This window comes from Lytechinus variegatus, chromosome 14 (assembly GCF_018143015.1).
Source record: "Lytechinus variegatus isolate NC3 chromosome 14, Lvar_3.0, whole genome shotgun sequence".
Taxonomy (NCBI): Eukaryota; Metazoa; Echinodermata; class Echinoidea; order Temnopleuroida; family Toxopneustidae; genus Lytechinus; species Lytechinus variegatus.
In genome coordinates this window covers 17,300,733-17,320,556 of record NC_054753.1, presented here as the reverse complement: position 1 = coordinate 17,320,556, position 19,824 = coordinate 17,300,733, and the positions used below count along the sequence as shown (strand labels likewise).

The following is a 19,824-nucleotide window of genomic DNA, read 5'->3' as shown; positions in this document are numbered from 1 at the left end:
GTTTCGGTGAGTCATTTGACATTGATTGGCTGTTACACAATGCAGTTTAAGTTTTAAGAGAAACATTAGACTAAAACATTTTCAAACAGATACGAGAAATGAAGGTAGATCTTTTTCTATAAAGTTTGTCCTATTAGACAAATCATCTTGTAAACTTCAGCAACTAGCAGAAGCAGAAAAAACCTTATCGAAAAGCTTTAAAAAATGCAAAAATAGATTTAATGGATAACGACAAATGGAGCAATAAACATGGGCCGGTCATACACTCAAGAATAACATTTATCGGCAATTGGTCACATCGTTATACCCCTATAAACTGATAAAATACTTTGAAAAATAACGATCTCTCATGGCATGTCACATAAAAATCTCGCTCCACACAAAAAAATCAAACAAAACACTCCCGGTGATTTGTTCACGGATTCCATATTCTTGTGCTGATATACTGATTGAATAACAAACACTCATGAGTGGGGTCGCTGAACAGTTTTTGAAGGGGCGGGGGCTGGCCTTGCCAAAAAATATCACAATTTGATGATAATTGTTACGTTAATTGAATGGTGCTGAAGCCCCCCCCCCTTCCGTTCGGCCGCCCTACAGCCTAATGACAATGAGTACTTATGAAGAAACTACTATAACAAACTCACTATGCTTGATGAATTCTTAATAAACCGGATTCCTAATTATGACTATCCATAACTACCCTGTGAAATGTGTATCAAGTTGATTGAAAGTTTGAAACGTTTTCGAAAATACTCATCTTTCATGATGAAACCTGCAGAGGAATTACCAATTTAATGCTGAAATCGACACCGCATGTTTCACGCACATGTGTTTTGAAAAATGAATGTCATGACAGGAGTAATTAACTATTATGTATTCGAGGATTGAGATAATTGACACCATAGTACTCAATTTATGATTATAAACAAGATGAAACCAGATGTGCACAATTCCCCCAAACAGTTTGGACCAATATGCACTGATTAAAATTGAAAGGTCTTTTAACTTTATCATGAATAATAATTAAATAATAATAATATTAACAATAATAAGTGATGTTTTGTTGAGCGCACACACCGTCCAGGGACGCTCACGGCTCTAGCGCAGCAAAAGTTCCTTTTGTGTACAAATATTTTATACATTTACATATGCTAACAACTACAGATGTAGATATAAATGAAGTCGACACAGATATCTTAAAACAAGACAAGTATAGTCTTGCATCATCACCCAGTGGAATTCCTAGCTACATCCTGGTGGGGCCTGGTGCCCTCGTGTTTGCTGCTCCGTTCACCCACAATTTAAGGGGCAAGCCCTGAATATCATGAATATCATGCGATCAATGATAATGTTTGTACTGTTTGTTATTGTGTTGAGTGAATATAAGGTATATTTGAAGATTTTTTTTAGATCAATTATCTACAAGTACGACGATATACCAACCAGGCGGACTGTACTTTTACGGATGATGATGCTGAAAGAGCACACCGCTTATAGGATCCGGCAATTTCGGGAATCCCCTTTTGACCCGTACCTAAAATGACGTAAAGGTTGGAAAAGAATTTATATAAAATCAACGGTGCATATCTGAACTTTTTTTCATATGGGCACAGAGAGGGATTACTACTGGATCTGTTCAGTCTCATGGGAGAGCAATAGTTTGTCATTGCTGGATTTTATGGGAACTTAATTAGTTGCCCAAGAAACCCTGTGAGCACTCTGCCTGCAACCAAGCTTACATGTAGTCTTGGTTTGAGCCCCTGTAGCGCGAAATAATGCTGCAAAACACCTTTTCATATCTTAAGCGTTTGAAGGATATTGGATGAACTACCAAACGATAAAGGTGTGGATGAAGTCATTATCAAGACTTATTTCGGGCGATTTTTTCAAATCTCATTTTTAACACATGGGTCTATGGGGAAATAAATAGTGGTGTGTGCCCCAAAGATGGGCAAGCGCCATGAAGGTCTTTGGACGATGTGAGCTGTATAAAAAAACATATGTGTTATGTTTATCTGGTTTATTAATTCTATGTACTATGTTATGCCTTGTATGTCATTTTTGTTATTCACAATATTTTTGTTCATTTACAAACATACAGTATATTCGTATATACATGAGCGCTGAGAGGCAGCTCAAGCTAAAGCCGGGGTAATAATAATAATAACAACGCGCCTCGGAATAGAATACTTCTAGATAGATGGCGCTATATAAATGCCTATTATTATTATTATTATATATTTTTTGTAATGACGCTATGAGTTTAATATGATATCTATATAATTTTCGTACACTGTAGACTATAAACGGCTGTTTAAATGGGACAAAATGACTTTACAAGTATTAACTGAGTACCTCCCGTAAAAAGATCACTTATCAACCAAATGTACATTTTCATAACGATTTCAAAAACATAATTACAAGCACATGTTTAGTCATCATTTTGATAATACACAGAGGCGTTTGATGCATGCTAAAGGGGATGTAATTAGTGAATCATTCTATAAACAGAGATTGAATGGGGATATTTGTGTTAATTGAATTATCATGAGAGGGTCGGAGTTGCATCTTGATTGCTGTTTAACATTTCACGTTCTATATTTTGCCATGATATTATAACTGTTGGGAGCATTGTACAACCATTTATTGGCATTTGAATTTTCAAGGAGATTTAGTGTCTTTGTACTTTAAATTATTAAAGGGGTCGGGATCCGGGATCGGAATCGTTTTGTTACAGTTCGTTATTCCGAAGGTTCACTATTCCGAAGATTTGCATTCGCATATTGGAATACTCTAACTTCGGGGGAAACAAAAACGATTCATTTCTCTATTCCCTTCACTTTTCCTTTCACGGTTCTTGTCTATTTTTCTCCAATTCCCTATCTCTCTCTTTCGGTCCCCTTTCTTTTTGATACCCTCTTAAAAATGTTGGGCAACACACTGTCCACACAACAAATGGTTAAATCTTTATCCAATTCTGGGTATAAACCAATAATGTGTGCTTTGGGGGAAAAACTACACAGTATTTGGTTGAAAACTACCCAGAGTTTACTATTTTTTAAACAAATTGTTGTGTGGACAGTATGCTGCCCAACATTTGAAAAATGTAGCTATGGTATTTTTGCCCTTTTTGTCATTTATTTTTAAGTAGGGAGTTTTCCCAAAGCAGTGCAAAACGATTTCAAGCACACAGAATGTATTGAAAATGACAATGAACAGCTGCCAGACCTTTGCCGAAAATTGGTTTAACCGGAACCTCAGTTTCGTCCTAAGTTTAGGAGCTGAAGAAAAATTGCAAATATGTCGTTCGTCCAAAGAACAGAACAAAACTGTTGCTGTGATTCACCAATTTTCGACAAAGACTTCTTGGTTATTAATTGTCATGAAGGGCATTTGATATTCTATCTTCTTGAATCCGTTCTCCGTCGCGATGTAAAAAAAGCCCTAAGCCCTTATTCTCAAGTAAGGTTTAACTTAGACCATGGTCTAACTCTGTATGTGCTAAAATTATGGGATGCCAAAAGTGTCAAAATTTTTAATAAGTTGTATGTTTCGTAAGTTTACTGTTCTCTTTCCTGATTCATCAATGGTGAAGACAATAATCTATTTACACTTCCTAAACAATTATGAATGATGTGAGAGCCAAAGGAGCTGAAATATGATATCTCTACTCTCTCTACTCTACTCTACTCTAGTGATTTATGTAACAATTGGCAATTCAAACTTAAACCACAACTTTAAACCTGAGTTTAAGTTAAACCCGACTTCGGAATACGGGCCCTAGTACTAGTATTAGTTTTACAAAGGAAACGAAGCCTAACACATCCATTATATATGTTGACACGATTTTCATCCGTTCCCTGTTGTGGTTCTTGACGTGTGAAGACTTAATTCTTAGCACCTATTTATTTACTTATAATTAGCAATAATGACATTGATAATCATACTTGATTATATAGCGCTTAACACTTACTTTATCAGAAGTCTCAAACCATCTAAGCAACATTTAAGCAGCATAATTACCCTGGCTTCAGCAGAGCAGCTGTTACACGCGCTGCGTTTTATTGAATAAATTCCTACCAGGTACCCATTCAGCTCACCTGATTTGAATCATCTTGAATGTAGCACAATGTTGGACAATTTCTTCTTGAAGGAAAGCAGGCCATGGCTTGGAATTGAACCCACGTTCCTCAAATTGAAAGACGAGAGTCCTGACCACTAGACCACGACGCCGCCATTAATACACCTGTTATGCTAGAGACCCAGATGCCCCCATGCTCTTGAACTCTTATCACCACAATAATGAAGTATTTCCGGACTTTTCGGAAAGGGATATTTTTATTTATTTTTTTTATTTTGTAGAATGATTTCATTTTTATTGAGTCAAATTTTTTGACCTTGCACCTGCCAACAAATAATTATAATCAAGAGATGCTAGCATATTGACATGATTGAGGTCAAATAACGGGTCCACAGGATTTGATAAGTGAAGAAGAAAATGAATAAACGCAATGCTTAATCTATCCGTCATTCATTATTTACTTATTTGCCCTTTTTTCACTTAGGTTATAATACTCAATATTTTTTGTTGTCGATTTAATTTGCCATTTACCTATAAATTAATTTCTTCAAATACATATTATTCACGTTTTGTTTTATTTGTTCGTATTTTCATTTGAATTTTCATTTGCGCATTATTATGAGAAAAAAACAATCAACCAGATATTCATTGGTTTATAATTTTATTTCCATTGCTTGAAAAATTATGTTAATTTTATTGAATACGTCATTTTTGTATACTTTAAGTCATTACGGACAAAATGGGTAATACTTGCCCATGGATACTTTCAATACTTCTCAATCTAAAAGAGCGTTGAAAGAAACTTGAAATCAATAGCAGGTCTATTTTTGGTCCCTTAATTAATCATATGTATTGCAATTTATTGTAAATTTGCGATTATTCACTCATCAGCTTCTTGCAACAAGGAGTGTAATTTCATTGGCTACAGCAACAATTGATCTATCAGTTGTCAAGTTGCAACATAATATTTACAATTGATGGCAAATAGACTTACAACACCCTCTAAGAAGTTACAATACTGAGAAAGAATAACCTTCAAGAAAACCAGTTCGAGAGTTTTTTTTCTAAATCGCTGGACGGTAACCATAGAAACCAAGAAAGGAAGTTATTAGGTTCTTATTCATCCAACATTATACACACATTACTAATTCAACCTCTTCAATGGACCAGATATCGCTGAACTGAAAAGCAAAGGAAATTTAATTATGAGGACGGTGAAAGAAGTACTACATGCTTAGTAAGGCAAACGAAGACCTGGGCAGTAGATGAAACCGCACATGTTTAAAGGAGAATGAAACCACTGGAACAAGATAGCTTGTGTGAGAACAGAAAAATCAAAGAAACAGATCAACAAAAGTTTGAGAAAAATCGGACAAATAATGAGAAAGTTATGAGCATTTGAATATTGCGATCACTATTGATATGGATATAGCAAATTGGCAATGCGACAAAGATGTGTGATGTCACTTGTGAACAACTCTCCCCATTACTTTAGTATATATTTCACTTGAATTGCCTCTTTTATCACATCTATCCATAGATCATGTGTTCTTTCTACATGAGGGCATGTAATACATATTTTTGAAGAATACATCATGGATAAAGAGTTTGTATCATCATAAGAAAAAGCAAAAAGAGACATTTTGAGGGTATTTTATAGTCCACCAAAGGGAAAGTTGTTCATCAGTGACATCACACATCCTTGTCGCATTGCCAATAGGAGGATCTCCATTGCATTAGTGATTGCAATATTCAAATGCACATAACTTTCCCATTATTTGTCCAATTTTTCTCAAACTTTCTTTATTCTCATTCTTTGATTTTTCTGTTTCTACACAAGCCTATTTGTTCCAAAGTTTTCATTCCCCTTTAAGTACAGGGGGGGACAAAGAAGAGAAAGTGGGATTGTCTTACACCCCTTCAAAAACCATGGCGCTGCCCCGACAAAGCGATGACCAGATATATGTCTGTCATCATTTTAAATATTATGTTATAACATTAGGTTTTGTATAATGGTTAAATGCAATAAATTGTTTTATTAATACACGCAAAATAGTTCCTCATCCCTTTTTAAAAATATCCCAACTTTTCTTTCAAAATTTAATATTCTGGCAGGGTTTTTTCCCCCACACTAATAACTATGAACTTCTTTGGGCATATGGAATTAATGGGTGAAGCCGCGCATAAATTGTATTTTAATACACTGTACGCAATTTTGGAAATGGCAAGCCAGCCTTTCGGGCTTTAGGGCTTTAGGTGAAACAGGATTTTGATCAATTTTATTATTGAATTATCAAAGTATGACTGAGCGCTATTGTTAATCATTTATAATTAATTCTTGAATAATGATAGAATAATTGTGATATATTAGTCAAACCATGTCTCACCTCACACAATGCCCTAACCTCAATGAGCAATGTAGGCCTGGTGGGTGCAAATAGGAAGGCCGTGCAATGTGCCAATTTTTCACCATAATATTCAACTTTTATTTGTATATACTTTTAGATGATGACACGAGATTTTTGTTTAAAGGAAAAGTCCATCCCAACAAAAACTTGATTTGAATAAAAAGAGAAAAATTCAGCAAGCATAACACTGAAAATTTCATCAAAATCGGATGTAAAATAAGAAAGATATGACATTTTAAAGTTTCGCTTCATTTCACAAAACAGTTATATGAACATCTCGGTCGGTATGCAAATGAGGAAACTGATGACATCACTCACTCACTATTTCTTTTGTATGTTATTAATACGAAATATTTTGATTTTCGTCATTGTCATGTGAAATGAAATTTCATTCCTCCCTGAACATGTGGAATTCCATTATTTTAACATTTTGTGCTTCAGGCAAGGAGGTCCTAATCATCAAATTCGTAAAAATTGAAATATTGTATAACAATAAAAAAAAAGAAATAGTGATATCATCGACTCTCTCATTTGAATGTAACTGGCTCTTTCATATTACTATTTTGTTAAAAATAACCGAAACTTTGAAATGTCATAACTTTCTTATTTTACACCCGATTTTGATGAGATTTTCAGCATTGTGCTTGTCTGATTTTTTTCTATTGATTCAAATCAACATTTTTCTGAGGTGGACTTGACCTTTAACTACTAGCACCTCTTTGACCCCATCTTCGTTTTTTACCACAGTCATGAAAATGATCGTTTTTAGATTTTGAAATCGTGAGATCCATTACGTTTTATACTTCTCCCTAAATTGCGTCATCACATGCTGTAAGAAGACCAGATTATCAACAAAACAAAAGCATGCTTTAGGATTTACTGCAGTGACTTTTTTAAAAGTGACAATATGATCCTTAATGCATGTTTACCCTTACATAGATAATCTCACACAAATATCTCTATGTAATATAACAAAAAAAAATGTAAGACTTGACAACAACAAGGCTTTTGCTTTAAGGAAATCGTTTCTTACTATTTGGGGCTCGAAGGAACTATTAAAAAAAAACAATAATGGAACAAGTGAAACGAACAAATGGCAAATTCTAAATAGTTTCAAAATATTTTGAAAAACAAATTCTCTTTATTCATATTATGACAAGATCATTATGTGATGATGATGAACAATATATACATGTATAATATATAATATGCTCTGAACAAGATGACTATATGATGATGAAGAGAACGAAAACATATGATACAATAGGGAAATATTGATTGAATGAGTGGGAGAGAAAGAGGAAGAGGCGGAGAAAGAGAGAGAAAGAGAAAGAAAGAGTGTGTGGGGTGAAAGAGGTGCAGAGTGAATAGAAATGGATGCATACATACTTGTGTAAATCACATTTTTTTACAAAAATAACACTCGCCGAATCTATCAGCATAATTTTATACATAGTAATTTTCAAAATAACTTCTTGTTGCATAGAATATTTTGTAATACAGGTATGATCAGTAATTTTTAAAAGAACTTCTTGTTGCATAGAATATTTTGTAATACAGGTATGATCAGTAATGCACATTTATGAAAATGATGAAAAACATATTGCACAAGTAACCCGCACTATTTGATGAATCCATTTTGTTTTTACATTGTATAAAACCTTCAAAGGTAATACAGAAATAGTTAAGACTCGCTACGTTTTTCTGAAACTGATAGTTTCCAATGTATGTTAAAGCTTTGCTAGTGTGTAAACTAACTTTGGCAATTTGTGATATACATAAACCACGAAATAGATGTAATGACAGTTGGTTGAAAAAGGAAAATTTATTACATTAGCGCCATCTACGTCAATACACCTATAATTGTCACTCTTTGAAACCCTCCTAGGAATCCTGTCACACTCCCTACTTTGCCAAATACGCCTTAAAAAACTGGTTTGTTTACAACTGACACGAATTGATGACACTGGAGGACCACACCCTGAGGTGTTAAAAATAGTCTAGAAATAGAACTCAACACCCGAGTGCAAAAGACTAAAAGTGTCTTGCAAAGAGTAACGGTTGATCCGATCAACCTCAAGTACATGAAAATCAATCACCGCACAATTTTTTTACAAAACGGTTTGAACAAAGTTGCATTTCAGATGTTGGCGTTGGTGGCTTTCCATAGTTGTGGTTGATCCGATCAAGCCTTTGTAAGAAAGGGCCCATGATTAAAATGCCTCTGTGTGGTCCTCAAGTACAGTCCAGTCAACACTTGATTGTCGTCTACTGTGAATCCTTTATCATGACTGTAAAGTGCTTATCATTAACTTTATTCTCCGTCCACTCTAAAAAATCAAGGGTCAAAGATAAATCGAGATCGGCTGTGAATAGTGACCAGTCGAATGTGAGATTCATTTTAAATCTTTAGCATTAACTTTCAAATGTCAAAAGATTTAAATTGAAATCTTTTAGATTTATATTCAAATAAACACCGTTTAAAACTAAATCTGATATTCGGCTGGTCATTATTCACAGCCAATCTGGATTTATAGTAAATCCTTTGTTTTTAGAGTTTATTGCCACCGTGATCCTCTTACTGATTTCCACTCTGCCCTTCGATCATCCAGCGTTCACCCAACGATGTTGCAGTAGTGACGCCATAGTTCTGCTCCTTTACAGTACATAATCTATGCATTCTGGTTAAAATGTCCTCCTCCTTATTAGTAATAGCGTCTAACTCCTCCAGAAAGCAAGAATAAAAACATCTAACTATTCATGATATTGAAGAATTGAAATATATTTCCATTCCACTAATATATAGTTCGATAGTTTTAGATTGATAACATCTAATATCACTTTAATCTTCTGTAACCAGCGAAAATCGCGAGGAGAGTAGCCAAAAGAACAACGGGCAGTGAACCCATCGGGCGAACATCTGTAAAAAAAAAAATAGATAAAAGTGATGTTTATATCATTTACGAAATATCAAAATGGTGTTTATTTTCTTTAAGATATACCGAAGTATAGTTCCAAACAAGAGCTACTCCCATAAAGGTCGAATTAGATTAATGATTTAAACGCATCTCTAATTGGTTCGAATTTGAGTAACATCAAGATTTTTAATTTTCTTTTTGAACTATCCTCTACTTTTTAGAGTTCTATCGAAATGATTCCCTCTCACTAAACTCATCTCTTTATGGTTCATATTTGACTCGCATCAAAATGTTTTCCTTAATTTTGAAGTCAAATGTACATGGTTTAGAATTTGATGAACATCAAAATGTTTCTCTCTCTATGTAAACTCACCTCTACTTGCTTCACTTTTTAATCACATGGAGATCTTTCAATTTGACTCTCAATTTTATCTCATCTTTATTTGGGTCATATTTGAGTAAAGTTAAAATGGTATCTCCACTAGAGTCAATATTGAGTTACCTCAAGGTGTTACCGTGTCATTAAATTCACCCCTCTCCGATTCATATTTTATGTAAAGTGTGGAGTTCCTCAGGGGAGCATATTAGGTCTCATTCTTTTTATGTGCTATATCAATGATATGTGTATTTGTGTTAATGAAAGTAAATTACTTTTATATGCAGACGACAGTGTTTTACTCTATTCTGATACAAGTCCTAAGCTGATCGGTGAAAAACTTAGCTTAGAATTATCAAATTGTGTTAAATGGATGACAGATAATAAGCTTAGCTTACATGTTGGTAAGACCGAAAGTATTTTGTTTTGTTCGCGGGCTAGGTCTAAGCATACAGATGATTTCAATATATACTATAACAATCAATTAATTAAGAGACAGAATTCCGTGAAGTATTTAGGCCTGATATTAAATAGTGATCTCTCATGTACGTCTATGGTTGACTCTATTGTCAAAAAAGCTAATGCTCGCTTGAAATTTCTATACCGGTATCAAAATTGCATGAATACGAAATCCAGACGCATTTTAAGCTTTTCATTAATACAGTGTTTATTTGATTATGCTAATGCAGCATGGTACTGCAGTCTTGGAAAGGTTGATCAAAAAAAGTTTAGAATTATTCAAAATAAGATTGTTAGATTTATTACTTGCTTACACCCAAGAACACATGTTGGGAAGAATGAAATCGAAAAAGCTGGCCTTCTTCGCATAGACTTGAGGTCGCAACAACTTATACTTCACCATGTTCATAAAATTTTCTATTCAAACGAATATCATTACATCTCAAAAAACTTTACACGGTCATCTAATATTCACGAGCATGAAACAAGAAATAGTCTGTTTAACTTTGTTGTACCTATGAGAAAAGGTCAAATTGGCAACACATTTTATTATAATGGTATACATTTTTGGAATTCCCTCCCTAATCATGTTAAATCGGTTAAGACTTTTACACAATTTAAAAGAGTATTGAAACAACACTTAAAAAATGTCCCCACTCTGTAATGTTAAATATTCTTTCTAATTTCATGTGTATCATGTAGTCTTATATATAACTATTTAGTTATGATTTATTTTAATAATCAACTTGTTTTACATTTTATCATCATCTTTTGTTGTTTGCGTGAAAGTTTGATGTCAAACTTATTTGTACTTTTTCATATCTTAGGTTTTACGATTCATGAATCTTGTATTAGTTACGATGCATTTAGCGCTATTTAAAAACTGATTATAGTATAATTTTCATATGTAACCTAGAAGTAATGATCGTTTACTCAACCTGTTTTACAATTATTTTAATCATATTTTGCGTAAATGGTTTTCATGGCAAACTTATTTGTTTTGTCTTTTCATATATTAAGTTTTACAATTCTTCGTGTAATTTCAGTGGTCTAGACTTAATTGATGTAGTTTGTAGATTTCTATAGGTGTTTTTCATATATATGTACATTGTTGTCAATTACTGATGTTAGGACCTCATTGGAAATAAGCCATCTCGGCTTTCATGGGCAATCCTGTCAAGGTATACACTACTGTTCATATTTTTCATGTACTTGTTCACAGTTACCTGACAAATAAAATCAATCAATCAATCAATCATGTTTCATCAAGATGTTTCCTTTTCTCTAAACTCACTTTAAACCTCAACTCGATTCATATTCAGTAATATCAATATTTTCCCTCTCTATTTTTAATTTCATTTCTATTTGGTTCAAATTTGAGTTACATCAGGATGTTTCCTTTTGTCTTTAAAACCCATCCCTACTTAATTCCTATTTGAGTTTTATCATATATTTCCCCGTTATTTTCAAACTCATCTGTACTTAGTTCAAATTTGACTAATATAGAGATAATTCACTTTCTATTTAAAACTCACCTCTACTTGGTTTATTTTTTAGTAACATCCAGATTGGCTCATCTCTTATCTGATAGATGGTAATAGTTCCACTCACGCGACCGGTTACCATTAAATATGGTCTCCGATCTGTTGACTTCTCAGGAGGAATAAACCTATTTATGAGACACAAGGAGAGTCAATTAAAAAATCCAATTATTTTTCTTGGTGTCATACCGCTAATTTCATTTGTATTACGATAGTAAAGTGTATTCCTAACCCATCAAATCATCACGATAAAGTCTTATGTTTTGTATAAAGCAGAATCTTTCGTGAAAAAAATGTATGTCTCATTCAATGTTTGTTTATTGTCATGCAATATTGAAAAATGATTTTCCGCATTTATTTCAGTTATAAAGATTAGGAAATCGAATCACAGCACATGTTGTTAGAATTATTTGATAACTGAAAATGTCAGCTTACGTTAAAGATTCTGGATCCGAATCTCCAAATCGTTTTGTTCTATAAAGCTCTGAGAAAGATTTATCAATATCTCCATCCCTGTTTATCGATTCAAATATGGGTAAATTCCCATTTGGTGGTACGCTGAAGAGAGCGATGGCACTAATTCGATCAATACCGACGAATATCAGTTTGGTTCCCTGTACGTCCGCAATCGCCAAGGATTCACACTCGGGGCCCTGGAATTATGATTAAAAAAAGAAAGAAAGATCAAAACAGAGGAAATTCGTGGTAAATTAGACAAATCGAGAAAAAGACAAGAAAAATGATATTTTCACAAAAGAACGCCTTCAAGTACATGTATGTCTCTTGCAGGAGAGTTGTCATCATGTTGGAGGGGCCTTGTTCGGTGCGCATTTGTTCTTTGCTGCTGCATGTGTCGGCGGCGGAACGGATGGGTGTAGGACATGACCACTCTAGGATCGGTTGCCTTTTGTTTGAAACGCCCTGTAGGCCTATACTTTGTACAAAATTATGCTATGTGTGTATGATATGCTTGGTATTATGTCAATTATATCATTGGTAAAATGTTTATGCAAATATTCCCTATCAGATGGAAATAAAAAAAAATGTAAATTTGAACAGGAATGGTAATGCTTTATTATATTCGTAAAATCATAGTGTTGATTTTATTAATTATATGATTAATATCAATATCATTATCACTACTGTCTTTATTGCTTCAAATATTGCTATCCTTTAATAATTTTTTACACTGATACTAATTCGCATTTTTGTTATTTTCATTACCTCTGTCATCATTATCATTAAAAGGCCTATCATTATTACCATTTCATTTTTCTCATTATTTGCAACAAAAAACCAAAACAGTTATGTACGTGTAGTTTAGAGATATTGACTCAATAGACTCATTGTAAAATAATAATAGAAAAATTTATTAATTTACATTATAATTGTGAAAACGCTGTTTGAAATTACAAGCATGTCGTTTAAACCCGTCATTCAAACAAATACTGTTAAACTTTTTAAACGGTTGTTTGGGATTTCAAACAAGTTGTTTAAAAGTTTAAGACAGTATTATTTAGTTTAAGGATTTTTCAACAAAAATGTTAGAGTTACGGGCTGAAACAACCCGCTTGAAATTGTTAATATAAATTTTACAGTGTAAATAAGAAGTGTCTTGGAATGCATACCCGTTGGTCTGACCACGAGTCAAATGTGCTGACCATTGTAAGGCTCGGATCTCCTACTCTGTTGTTACCATTGTGTATTCTAGGTAGGTATTTAGCTGTGGCTTTCTCGATGATATCCCCGCTATCCCAGGCAAGGGTGAGGTTGCCAGACTCTCTGTCCACGCGGTAAGCCGAGATGCCACGACCACCGTAGAAATACACGTTGTCGTGTTTCAATGGTTGCTCAGTACTGCGACCGTCGATGCGGCTGAACTCAAGATTTCCTGGAAAAGATTCAAAATAAAAGGAAAATAAAATCGTAAGAAAATAATATAATAATAATATAGAGTATTTATATTGCGCACATATCCACCTTGTTAGGTGCTCAAGGCGCTCCTATATTACCCGGCTAAGCTAGGCGTTATTGTTATCATAATTTTTTTTGCCTAGTGTAGCCACTTCAGCTGTAAGCTATTCTTCTAGCTGGACCTACATAACAGTCATGATCAAATTTTTGCATCGTAATGTAAGACGGATTCAAGAACACAATAAATCTATTGAAAATAAATGTATTGAAAATACATCAAATACGTCAAATGACAATGAGCAGCTGGGAGGTCTTTGCCGGAAATTGGTGAATGGGAACAGCAGTTTCGCCCTGACGTAGAATTATACATAGGGCATATATTTGCATTAACATTTTAACAATGATATAATTGACATAATACCAAGCATATCATACACACATAGCATAATTCGGAGCTGACGTAGAATTACACGTACGTCGTTTGTCTAGAGTCCGGGACGAAACTGCTTTTTTGATCCACCACTTTTCGACAATGACTTTTTTTTGGCTTTTCATTGTCATGAAGGGAATTTGACAATATATTTTCTGTTTTCTTGAGTCTGTCGTGCGTCGTGGAGCAAACAATCTCTATTATTAAGCCTCTCCGTTCTCCTACGTCGAGGGCTTGAGAATAAAGCAGAATGTCTCATTTTTAAAGTATTTTGTATGCAGGCGCGCCGGAACACTTTCAGTTTTGGGGGGGCAAAATCCCGAAGGGGGCACAATATTTTGGACAGCGTGAGATACCGAAGCGATCGAGCGGGAGAGGCTATGGGACCCCCACCCCCCCCCCCCCCCACGGTAAGGATTTTGTGTAAAAATTTAGTATAAAAGTTGCGTTTCTAAGTGCATTCAAAAATGAATTTCTTGAGAATTAAACAGTCTTGGAGTTCTTTTTGCTCCTTCTGTTTCCTCCCTTCTGACCCAGCCTGGTGTTTCTTCATGACCAGGGTCGCAGTTCCAGCAAATTACGAGCCTTATTGCAAACGAAATTGTTTCAAACCAATGTTATATATAGGCCTTTTAAAGACTTTAAGATGACAAACATGACCGTACGAGCCGGGGCCGCCGATCGAGAGGGCAAAATTCACAAAATTCACCAAAAGTGTGCACGAAATCCTTCAATTTTATTCTAGAAAATGCAAAAGCTCCCCCATCACAAATCCCCTCGCTCTTACGTTTCTTCGAAAATTTAGGTCTTGCAGCCCCACCCACTCCCGGGTTTTTTTTTTTTTATTTTTTGCAAACGTCCATGAATAACAAAAGCTGGGATGAACCAGAGAACATAGCTGCCATCTCGATCTGATTAGTAACAGGTAATGGGAAGAAGTTTTGGAATCTAAAATACATATATAAGTGCTATATATGAGCTGAAATAGTATCAGACAAAACGCCTTCCAATCATGCCAATGAAAAGGAATAGAGGAAAATACGGGGCTGTGAAAATATCTTAAGATTTTTTTTATATAGTAGAGCAGTACTGTAACGCTTTTTTTTCTTTTATATTCTTTACATTTTTATTCATATCTCGGATAATATGAGTCCGGTCAAGAAGACACTTTCACAGATGATTTTAGTTTTTCATGTCTAAACATTATCTCTAAGTTGCTTTTGAGTGGGATTCACCATTTTTACAAATAATAAATTATAATCCTCTACACATGATTATTCTGAGTGTAATTTTCTGATAACATGTCTATATTGAGTTGGAATGACCTTGGTATTTTCTTTAGGGCGCTGAATTATTATTATTTGTTTGGCGTCACCTGTGCCTGGGAGGCGAAAAGCGAACTGAATCACTATGATCCACAGGTCTCTCCTCCCGATATAACTGATGGGGGGGGGGTGCAGGTGGACCTCGACACCGGGGTTACCCCTATACGAATAGTGCAGTGGGTTCTTAACGTGCAAGGGTGGTGACTCTCCTCTACACGGGGCCTCCATTTAACGTCCTATCCGAGGGACGGAGTGTTTTCCATTGTAACATAGCCTGCATCTATGAAACATGGGAGAGACGTTTACACACAACGCACTGACTTCAGTCATCCGCCCAGGGTGGACTCGAACCTACGATCTTTGGTTCGACTTCGACGGGCAGACGCGTTACCGACTGAGCCAACACCGCTCTCTTGTTATCACTGTATTAACTCAATTCATATTTAGTTGAAAATGAAATAATTGAAACAAGTTTCTCGAGATGTTATGGTTTTTTGGGCTTGACAGCTATGACATAGATTCCATATCTTGCTCGAGTAACTAGTGTTCACGCGCATTAGTGATATCGGGTCCGGTCTGAGCGTTTCTGGGCGACCGCGCGTTTGTTAGACGACACAGTCAGCATCATAGAATTATAAACCTAATCATTGATGGACCACTATCAATTTGCCATTCGCTTTTAGTCTGAAATGTATTCATTAAAAGGTTAAACGTTATCACACTGTAATAAGATGGAAAGGGGGCTTATCAAAGCTATGTTTCACAGAGGAACTGTTCGTCAAAAGACGCGAGGCTTACTATGATAATGTATTTGCCCCGTCAGGGGCAAATTTTTTTCATTTTTGACAATGGAAATGACAATTTTCAGGCAGAAAAGTGCCTTCATTTACTTTTGTCCTTAAATAATTTATCATTTTTCATCTTTCAGGGGGGCACGTTGGGGGGGCAAAATCTCGTTTTGCCCCCCAAAAATTTTATTTGGGGGGGCAAGTGCCCCCCCTGCCCCCCCGCTTCCGGCGCCCTTGTTGTATGACTCGGCCGGGAATCGATCACACGACCTCCGAGTTCATGGAGCGGGCGCTCTACCACTGAGTTTTATGTACGGTCAAAAGTTTTAACATAGTGTAATCAAAATCAGACAATCAAATATCTAAATCCCAGAGTACGTAAAGATTCTGAAGAAATTGACGTGATTTTTGTAACAAAATATCAGTGTCAAGTACAGCATTACATCACATTCAAAAACGAGGAAAAAATGGTAATTGGAGCCAACATATTAGCAACATTCAAACCGAGCTATACCCCAAACTAATAATGTTATTATAGAATAGGGAACATTACAAAAAAGCAACGTAAATGAAATAGTTGTACGTATTCTTCGATTTTACTGATTCATAAGAACTATTTACGAACGTATTAACTCTTTTTTTATAGAAATAATACCTTTATTCAACACATTTTTTATACAGAAATTCGTCATTCTAGGCAATTTATACAAACCTATACAATACTATTCCTTCTGCGGTATTTTTACACTCTAAAAATTCGAATGTTGAATCAACATTTGAAATGTTGGAGTGACAACCTTTTCCAAATGTTACATCCAACCTTGTATAAAGCTGAATCCAACATTTTAAGTGTTGGGTAGAACCATTTAAAGTGTTAAATGCAACATTTAGAAAATGTTTTCACTCCTCCGACCATTGAAATGTTCAGTTAACATTTCTTGTTTTTAGAGTGTAACAATTTAAATATTTTGCGACTCGGGACGTTTCTCATAATTATTAAGAACATTTCGAACGAAATTTTTAAAAGACTCAGCCGATATTAGTAAGATTTCCATCAGAAAATCATTCTAAGGATGTACATGTAAACAAAGATAGAATGGAAGGTGTTCATGGTGATTCTATTAAACTTTCAAGGTAATTTCTAACATGTGGCTTACCTAATCTGAACGCATCTAACATTTCTTCATTGGTGACTCTTTCAAGTAGCTTGGCCGTCAACCAGTAATCTAGGATAGAGAAATAAAATGGTACGTGTAATAACATAAATCATGCTTCATTATTGGTTGAATACATTTCAAATAAATAAATTATTATTTTGTTTGCATTTTCTTCAACCCAGAGAAGAGAGCGACAAATGTATATTTTTGCCATAAAACACACTAAATAGTAACTAAACAAATCCTGTGAAATTTGGGGGATGGGCGCCTCAATGGTAAATTATTATAATGATAGACGAAGCGATGCTAATGTATAAGTTTTCATAAAATCATCTTGAATGCATGTGCAAGAAATGATAAGAACAATATTGTGACTTACAGACTATTATAAGTAAATCTTTAATGCATTAGAGATTTGAACAATTTTGATTCACTAGATTGGGAATAATTTCATTCTTCACACCCGGTGTTATAGTTTTATAGAAACAAGTCACTTCACCCTAAAATACTGTTAATCATTGAGCTTAGTAGTCGTTATCTTTAAGCCATGATTTAAATTGAGGTTTTATGGAACAGCTTTAATTAGATTTTACTGAAATTCGTCTGTTATTTATTTTTTTTATTTATAGACATATTTTCGGCTACTCAAATATTTCGTAACTCTTAGCCAATTAACATTCTATTAAGAGTATAGAAAAGTAATTAGAAAAAAAAGTTTTCAGAAAAGAATTAGTAAGCTCATAAGATAACCACTTAATACTGAGGAATAAGATTCACTCTCACATTTAGGGTGGAATATTTACTTTCAGTCATTTCTGAAGTAATCTTATAAAGGGATTAATTTAGAATGAATATTGGATGATTGCATTTACTCTTAATTCAGACAAAACTCATTTGGAATAAATAAAATGTATGATTTGCGATCTAAGTATATCAATGGCATGGCCTCAAATTAAAGAAATAACAAATAATTTTATAATTTTACTGGTGATAAATTAGAACGACGTATTAGTACCGGATGATTATTGTTTTGATAAGAATAATTATGCTCTGTTAATTGACAGATAGTCGAGTGAAACAGTTTCTGACAGCACATATTTTTTTTCTCCTGCACTTGATTTGATTTGTTATGGTTTTTTCCTTTTGTTTTTATTTTGTTTAATTTGTGACTCTGTTTACTGTTCAAAATTTTCATTTATCATCGTAACTTATGTTCGATAATTTTCAAAAAAAAAATTGTTAATTTTATTTTGATGATAATCCTTTATGTTTGGATTTGAAATCAATAAAAAAGGAGGTGGATGTGGAGGGGGGGTATTAAAGGTTTAACGCCACCGTTTGGACTCGCTAAAATGGGGGGGGGGGGTCAAAAGCCAATACTCCATTCCCTGCTGACGATGGTCGCACACGCAAAACAGGGCCCCGTCTTACAAAGAGTTAAGATTGATCCGATCAACCATAAGTACATGGAAATCCATCAATGGCTTATTTTTTTTTCTTTAGGAAATTGGCAAAATGTCCTTTGAAAGCAAGAAGAAGCGTACTGAATTGTCAAGAAAACAGTGAATTCGTGAATATACATCATATCTAGAAAATATTTTGAACACACATATATTTTAGATGTTGACGTTGCTGGCTTTCCATAGTTGTGGTTGATTGGATCAAGCGTAACTCTTTGTAAGACGGGGTCCAGATCTATGGAAGGGTGTTACGTTGCAGCTCATCGTTATTGGTTCAAACCAACCAGTCACGCCCCCCCCCCCCCTGTTGACACATTTTGAGAATGGTATGTTTGACCGTTATACCTTCAGGAAACTCATCGCCCTTCTCGAACTCGACGAATTCTCCACCACCCGGCGGGCAGGCGTAGTGATTACACGCGTATTCAAGTTGTTTGCCCTCGTTCGCTGTAACGATATAAGTCTCTCCATTTGCAGCAGTATACGACTCAATCGCGTCGGGTTGACGGAAGCTTTCGACGTCGTACTTCTGGAATCCCCGTCCTGTGGTCAAGAACAATATTGATTATTCTTTTTATAGAACATTACATTTGAAAATTCAGCATGAAACGGTTATCATGACCTTTATGCCCATCAAAATCTAAATAATATATCTCTGCTTCGTTATCACCATCATCATCAGAGTTGTGAAGCTAGGAATACAGACAGAGTGCGGAAGATTAAGTTCCGGAAAGGCAAAATATCAAAACTATTGTGACAAGAGGGACAGGATATCAATATCCCCCTCATGCAAATTTTTCGGGAAACAAAGTGCTTTAAATATCAATTTAAAGTAGTAGTAATTCCTTACAAAAATATGCAGGGGCTGTGAACAGATTTAAAAGGGGGGAGAAAGGCCTGACTATGCATAAAAGTCACAATCAGATGGTCATTTTTTTAATTTGTGTACACAGTTTTGGAAAAG

At 34.8% G+C, this 19,824-nt stretch overlaps 1 protein-coding gene across 3 annotated transcripts in view; it reads right to left on the bottom strand.

The window, feature by feature from the left end:
* Positions 1 to 7,611: 7,611 nt before the first annotated feature.
* Positions 7,612 to 19,824, bottom strand: part of LOC121427467 (mesenchyme-specific cell surface glycoprotein-like) — a 39,907-nt gene continuing 27,694 nt past the window's right edge. For all 3 annotated transcript variants that reach the window (XM_041623866.1, XM_041623865.1, XM_041623868.1), the window contains 6 exons: positions 19,206 to 19,403; positions 17,401 to 17,469; positions 13,415 to 13,677; positions 12,222 to 12,439; positions 11,781 to 11,914; positions 7,612 to 9,412 (listed from right to left, as the gene is read on the bottom strand). In XM_041623866.1, the coding sequence (XP_041479800.1) occupies positions 9,330 to 9,412; positions 11,781 to 11,914; positions 12,222 to 12,439; positions 13,415 to 13,677; positions 17,401 to 17,469; positions 19,206 to 19,403 (965 nt within the window). In that variant the 3' untranslated portion in view covers positions 7,612 to 9,329. The remainder of the gene's footprint in view (positions 9,413 to 11,780; positions 11,915 to 12,221; positions 12,440 to 13,414; positions 13,678 to 17,400; positions 17,470 to 19,205; positions 19,404 to 19,824) is intronic.